The sequence below is a fragment of the Onychomys torridus genome, chromosome 2, assembly GCF_903995425.1.
Source record: "Onychomys torridus chromosome 2, mOncTor1.1, whole genome shotgun sequence".
Lineage (NCBI taxonomy): Eukaryota > Metazoa > Chordata > Mammalia > Rodentia > Cricetidae > Onychomys > Onychomys torridus.
This window is the reverse complement of record NC_050444.1, coordinates 27,740,424-27,747,696: the sequence shown is the minus strand read 5'-3', so window position 1 is coordinate 27,747,696 and position 7,273 is coordinate 27,740,424. Positions and strand designations below refer to the sequence as shown.

The following is a 7,273-nucleotide window of genomic DNA, read 5'->3' as shown; positions in this document are numbered from 1 at the left end:
GCTAACTAATAAAAAAAAAAAAAATGGTTCCACATAGAAATCCAAAGGTAGCGATGGTCGTAAAGACTCTATAACTTTTTCATTTCATTAATTTACAGTAATATATTTAATCGATTAAATGGGTGATTATTAAGGACTCAGTTAGGACCAGTGAGATGGCTCAGCAGTTAAAAGTGCTTGCTTGCCCTAGAATTCTGATAGCCTGAGTTCAATACCAGAGACCCATAGTGGGAAGAACAAACTAATGCCTGACAAAGGTTCTCTAACCTCCACACTCAGGCTGTGGTCTCTCTCTCTCTCTCTCTCTCTCTCTCTCTCTCTCTCTCACTCACACACACACACACACACACACACACACACACACACACACACACGAGGGAAGTGGCAATCAATAATAATTGTTATTAATTTAATTTTTAAAAACGTCAACAATTGGGAAGCATTGAATCAAGCCTGTGTAGGAACAAGAACGTTTAATGAAAACATTCTTTTACGATCTGTCACCTGACCAGCACCTGCTTTCTTCCCAGTCACTACATGTCCCTGTGAGCAGACACTTAGGACCCTTATTGCCCATCTAGTCATTTGGCAGATGACCAAAAGAGCCTCTACATAATTTTAATGACCTCCCCAAGGTCACCCAATTAGTTAAAGGCAGAACTGAGCTAGGATCCAAGCCCCTTTCCCAAGATGCCCCATCCCCTGGGGCTTGGACTGTGAAAGAAACGGGGCCACATTTGAAGCAATGTCTTGGATGATGTTGGCTCTGAAGTTATTTTAATTATAAATCAGCACTAGAAACTAATGAAGGCATCAAAGCTGTGGTACTGGTTCAGACCAGAAGGGCTGGGGAAACTGTAACCAAGAGACAGAACATTTCCTGTGGGACTTCAAATTTAAGTAATCTATATTTAAAGTATCATGATTTTAGTGACTGACAGAGTGGGGAAGGGAAAATCTGAATAAAAAAATCACATCCTAATTCAGCTAGATGAAATAAATTAGAAATGGTATTTCTTGGATTTTTCTAATAGAGACTAGTTCATACAAGAGCTCTACGGCTTTCATTAATTCACAGGAATATATTTAATCAATTAAGTTGGTGATTAGTAAGGACTTTCATGAGTGGTATGAGCAATGATATTATTTTCATAAGATAAATAGCCTAGGGGCTAGAGAGATGGCAGAGGACCTAGGTGTGAGTCACAACACCACATGATGACTCACACCGGTCCATAACTCTAATTCAAAGGATCTAATGGTCTCTCTGACCACCAAGGGCACCAGACACACATTTGTGCATGCAAAACACTCGGACACTTTGAATAAATCTTTAAAAAGATTTTGGTCATCTTTGAAAAGATGACTGGATGTTTATTTACACTAATGGGTCATCTGGAAATTCTTGTTTAGATAAATAAAAATCATATATGATATAAAAGTAGACTGTAGTAATTAACTGATGATCTTGTTTATTTTTAATGCATCGATTCAAAATGGAAATGGAATTGTTGTAATCTAACAGTTCTGCTGGCTTTTCGCCAGAATTCCATCTCCTCACTCCACCTGAACAACCCAGAAACCTGTCACCTTCAAGGTGTGTGTGTGTGTGTGTGTGTGTGTGTGTGTGAGTGTGTGAGAGAGAGAGAGAGAGAGAGAGAGAGAGAGAGAGAGAGAGAGCAGGATATTTCCTTTAAAAATTATGAAATTTCAAAACTGACTACTTGATGTAGTAACTGAGCACTTGGGAGGTGAAGACAGAAAGATCTGGAGTTTAAGGTCTGCCTCCTCCACATGGGGAGTTTGAGGACAGCCTGGGCAAAAAGAGGGAGGGAGGGAGGGAGGGAGGGAGGGAGGGAGGGAGGGAGAAAGGGAGAAAGAAGAAAATAAATCCTTTTGTCCCTCCCAAAAGTGTTCCCAGATCATGATTCAGCCATTATCCTGTGTGACAAGGATGACCCGTTAGATTTTTCACACGTCCATGGCTCCCCTGCAAACTGCATTCACGGCCATCCAAGCCTAGGTACCAGCAAGTCGAATGGAAGGAGGCACGATGTTGTTCAGTATGCTGTAACACCAGCGGAAGCCCTACTGGCTAAATTTAAACATGCTTGGCAGAAGCGTCATAGCACCTTCCATCACAGGCTGTGTCAGACAGAGCGTCTGCAGGGAGCAGGCAATGCCGAGAAGGAGCTTCCATCTCAGGAGAGACCTAGGGCTGAAGTCACTGAGCAAAAGCCCGATGGCCTCTCACAGTTGAAACTCAAGGGCCCCCCTCCCTCCCATCCTTCCCGGGACCCAGCTGCCATCTCAAAGTCTAAACTTCTCTCTGCGTTTTCTTTGCTTTCTCCTCAGAGCGAGCAGCAATGCTCTGTGGTCATCTGCCAGAGTGGGCTTTGCCTTCTCCTCTCTCGCTGCCACGCTTGGGGTCCAGGCAAACTCCTGCTGAGTAAAGAAGCAGTGTTCCTTCATTGCAGGATCTTGAAGGCACTCTTCTGTGGCCAATGACTGCCTGTCATGGTGGCATTGTGTCCTAACTTAAAGCATGTGTCTGCTTCCTCACACACACAGCTCAGGAGCACAGTGTAGCCCAAGGGTTAACTGGATTCCTTAGAAACAAAATGAGGGGAGACTCCTGGAGCTGTGCAGGTGCAGAATTATAGCCTGCCACTGCTCATCACCGCACTACACCAAGCCTTCTCTGTGGCCTCAGATACAAGGCCATTGTAGTCCTGTTTTCCCATGAAAACAAATACAGTTAGATACATGAAATGTTCTATCTTACCAGCAAAGAACTGAGCACACAGTGGGTGCGTTCAGCAGCTTCTAATCAAATGATCAACATGGTTTAAAATTCTATTATCAAGTTCCTTCCAAGAGCGCAGATCCCAGCCTGAATCCAAACTCGTGAGTCCAGAGCCAGACAGTTCAGAACCAGGCCACCCGACTGAGCAGCAGATAAACTCTGTTCCCTCCTGGGAGGCCAGGCAAAGCTCTGTAGTCTAACAAAGACATTTAACTTGACATTACAAATTCACACAGCCTAGAATTCCAAGAATAATGAAACTGGCCAATGGAAGAAAACCAATCATTAGGCAAAATGAAAACCAGGAAACCTGAGATTGTTCTCAACCAACAGAGGGGAAGGCTAAGGATGAGAGACACAGCAGCATACTTTGTTCTTTGTTTTTGTTCTTTTTTTTTATTTAGTCACAACACATCAGTACAACAGAGGTCAAACCCAGCTCAGTGGAGGCTGTTCAAATTATACCTGCTAAAGGAATAAACCTGTAAAACAATACTTCTAGAGCCCAAATCAAAATTTTAAAAGTCAAAGAGAAGGCAGAGAAGCCCTTTTAAGTATCGCAAAAACCACATTTTCATGCACCAAAAGGAAAACACAACATAAAAATTTCCTGTTAAAAGAAAATACGGCAGTTCCGGGAAAATCAGGTTATGCATTTAACAGGCACTGAACTGACTACTTGCGTACTACAATCACGTATGCAGGTTAACACTTGTGAACTTGAGATCTGTGAACTGAAAATGCATTGCATTGCTTGGGGCTGGAAAGTGCAGGCATGTTCTACATAATTGTCTTGCTTGCTGCCAACACTCCAAGTGGGGATGTAGCCTACCAGCGGCTGTTTCTAAACCGGAAATGTTAGCACAGCAAAGCCTGCCAGGCCACAATAGCTGGTCATCTGGATTCAGGACCACTGATAAGTCTGTGCATTCACCTCACTGCTCTAAGAGGCAGCGAGCTAGTGTTTCTAGAATAAAGCTGTTCCTCTGATTTGTCAACGCTTAGTTTGGAAATATAATGCTTTGCTGACCCCCTCCCCTCCCTACCCCACCCCCACCAAAGAATATCACTTATACATTTTAATCTGTCAAAACATTAACAAAACCATGTTAACATTGAGCATAGTGGTTTGGGAAATTAATCCTAAAGAATTTTTTTTAAAAAAATAAAAAGATTGCAACTTATACAAGCCAGAAAACAGACCCCAAACACTAATGTTAAAATTCCCCAAACTGAGGCAAATGGAATCATTCTCGGACAGACAGGTCTACTGCGAAAGTAAACCAGGCACAGAACAGACAACGGATCACCAAGTGTTGGTTTATAATCACTACCTCAACCGAATGTTTTAAACAAAAATTAACAACTAATTTTAAAAACCTGCTAATACATGACATGATAAAAAAATTTAAAGAAAAAAAAAGTAAACCAACAAACCTTCAGTCTTTAGAGAAAAACATGTATCTGAAAGTGTACCTTTTTCCTTACTTTTACTGACGACTTTAAGGTGGTGTTGGCAACCGTCCCAGCGCACCTGGGATTTTAAGCGTTTCCCTCCCTTGCTCTACGGCATTAGTTCTTTAGAAAGCTCCGATCTCCGTCCCCCAAGGTCTATAGGGCTTGCCAAGGTTTGCTGCCTGCGTGGGTGCCGAAGGGCTCAGTAGGTGGAAGGAGCTGAAGGAGAAGGGGAAGGCTGAGAGCGAGGCCACCGAGGAGAGCAGCGGCGGCGACAGTTTGGAGGCCGAGGTCACCACGGGAAGCACCGGTCCCAGGCTGCCACTAGGGGGCGCCCGCAAGGCCGGCGCCTCGGCATGGGCTGAGGCCAGCCTGCCCTGGTGATGCGGCTCCGTGGGTGACGCCGTGGTGCCAGCATTCCCGTGGCCATTCTGGGGCAGCAGCAGCGGGTGTGCGACGTGTGGGTGATGTCCGAAGGCGCTCCCCCAGGGAATGTGTCCGAGGCCCGCGTGGGCGCCGCTCGCGGCTTCCCGCTGGGAGGCGTAGTTGTTGAGATGTGAGACCAGGCGAACCCGAAGCGGGTCAGAGGCGTCCAGTCCTTCAATGATGCTCAGATAACGGGCAACTTCGGCTAGGCACTCCCGAAACCCCAAACTCCGATAGTCCATGGCCAGGGCGTGCGCGTCAAAATAACCTGAGCACAAAAAAACAAAAGGAAACCTTCAAGGCGCTGCTCATTCCCGGATTTCTTCCACTCCAAAGGCAGCCCTTCCTGGCAAATACACATACAGGGTTACAGCACAGACCATGGGTCCTGGAAGAGCAAATATTTTGGAGTTGACCAAAATCTTTGCCTTAATCAACATTATATGTTTGCTAATGCAAGTTCAAAGCCCAATTAGAAGCTGCTGAGCAGAAATTGGAATTATACCCTACCAGCAGATGAAACTATGTTCTTTCCTTTAATGTTTTCCCTCAACAACAACAAAAAGTACATCAAGGACAGAGAAACCACAGAGTAGTGAAATTCATTAGACACACAGATGTAAGTTATCATCGGGAAGCTTTTAGGCACTTGGTCCTTGGTGAAGAATTTTGGGGCTGGAGACAGACACAGGCTTCAGTCTCCCACCTTCTGTTACCATTTTCCCCTGCTTGGCCACAACAGGTCCCTTCCCTCCGGATTCTTTTGGCAATTCATTTTTTTTTTAAATCCTGTATATGAAATTCAGACTACATAGCTGCTGTTTTTAATAAGCCATCTCCCGAGCTTTTCTTAAATAGCAACAGACAAATGTGAGTGACTTGACCTAAATCATGGCTGTCACAACGGGAGGCGCTCAGAGGCATCGGACACTTGCTGAAAGGTGAGTTAGTTCAGTTGGAAGAGGCTGGGGCGATGAACTCACTGCCCACGAGCCAGGAGCCGATGTGCCCATGTGCCGGTGAAGGTGCACTGACTGGCAACCACACACTGTTCGCCCTCTCCCCACCCCCAGAGCAAAAGCAGACAGGGACTGCACCAATCCCAGACTGCGCTTGCTGCTCCCTCCACGCCGAGCACGCACAGCCCCAGCTAGAACTGGAGAGGCATACCTTTCCCCCCTGCAGTGTGCAGCATTTTCAAGTGATCCACAGTCATCTGCAAAATCTCTGCTTTTTCCAGCTTAGCAGATCCCTAAAGAGACGACAAAGGGTTTATTTGACAGCAGTGCCGTTGGAGAGCTTAAAATACGCATGCACATATATACAAATATGTAAGATTCAAACGTCAACTAAAGCAAAATGAGGTGTGTCCACAAAATCTGTTGGAATTTTGTGTCTGAACGTACAACGACATGGCAAAGCTTTTATTCCAAGACACGGATGGGGTTCGAAGCACGGAGGAGAGGGAATGAGGGTGCTGACGGCTACAACAGGCGCTCTACCTACTGCCTCCATTACCTGCTTCTCAAAAGCACTGGGTACCAGCCTCCTCAGCTCAGACAAACTGTTATTGATTCGGTCTCGTCGGCGCTTCTCAATTATCTGTGAGAAGCAGACAAAAACAAAGGACATTTCCATTATGACTGTAAATTCCAAGGAGAAGAAACTTGGTTCTTTCCGTTAGCTACTACAGCAATATGCATATATATTTAAAGTATTGGGGGGGAGGGTACTCACGCCTCTCCGTCTTTTCCTGGCCAAAACCTGGGACGATGTCGTTGGGGACATGGAACCCAGCGCCGAACTCAAGTTTCTGCAAGATAGGAAGCAATTGCCTTGAGGAATGATGGGGACTCGAGAGCCCCCCTGCACTCAGGTTTCTTTGGCAACTCGAGCTGGAGAACGCCCGGGGGGGCGGGGGGTCGCTCACAGCCTGCAGCAGTCGGCCCGGGGCTGCTGGACTCCGGGCAATGAGAACCGAGAACCAGCGCACCCCAGCCTCTCCTCCCACTCAGGCTCGGCCGGGCGCCGCCAACTCACCCATTCTCGTCCGCACTCTCCTTCTCCACCTCGATGGTCTCGTCCAGCTCGCTATCAGAGGAGCTGTAGTCGGGGTGAGCTCTCTTCATGCTGGCGGAGCGCGGGCTCCGAGGAGGGTCGCGCGGCGGGCAGGGAGGAGTTAACAGCAGCGGCCGCTCGGCGCTCGGCTGCGGGCGGTGCGCGCACACTGATCCCACTCACGCTCAGCCTCCGGTTAAAACTCAACCATCCCTTTCCCACGCTGCGCCCCTTCCCAGGGCCCGGGGGAGGGCGGGGGAGGCGGGGAGGTGCGGGGGGCAGAGGCGGGGCCGCGGCTCCGGGGCAACCGCGGGCTCCGGCCAATCGGCGCCTCGCAGCGCGGATTGGCAGCCGCCCAGGGGGCGGGACGAGCGGAGGCCGAGGCGGACTGCGCCCCGCCCCTGGAGCCCGCCCCTGCCCGGCGGCAGTGCGTCGGCTCCGCGGGAGCTCGGCTGGGGGCCGCGGGTGGCGCGGGCGGCGGTGGGCCGGCGGCGGGCAGGAGCTGGGGGCCGGCCCGGGACACCAGCC

General features: G+C 48.3%; 1 protein-coding gene across 1 annotated transcript; it reads right to left on the bottom strand.

Annotated features, from left to right (window-relative positions):
* Nucleotides 1–3,172: 3,172 nt before the first annotated feature.
* Hey1 (hes related family bHLH transcription factor with YRPW motif 1) lies at nucleotides 3,173–6,983 on the bottom strand. Its single transcript, XM_036180068.1, has 5 exons — nucleotides 6,728–6,983; nucleotides 6,425–6,500; nucleotides 6,206–6,289; nucleotides 5,858–5,939; nucleotides 3,173–4,955 (listed from the first exon to the last, which is right to left on the bottom strand). Exons 1-5 carry the CDS (start codon nucleotides 6,814–6,816, stop codon nucleotides 4,387–4,389), a joined length of 900 nt encoding a protein of 299 aa, XP_036035961.1. The 5' UTR covers nucleotides 6,817–6,983; the 3' UTR covers nucleotides 3,173–4,386.
* Nucleotides 6,984–7,273: the final 290 nt, after the last annotated feature.

Coding starts and splice junctions, on each gene's coding strand:
- Hey1 (XM_036180068.1), bottom strand. CDS start 6,816: ATGAAGAGAGCTCACCCCGACTACAGCTCCTCTGATAGCGAGCTGGAC. Junction 6,290..6,424: donor CCAGGAAAAGACGGAGAGGC/GTGAGTACCCTC, acceptor TGCTTCTCACAG/ATAATTGAGAAGCGCCGACG. Junction 4,956..5,857: donor GCACACTGCAGGGGGGAAAG/GTATGCCTCTCC, acceptor TTTTGTGCTCAG/GTTATTTTGACGCGCACGCC.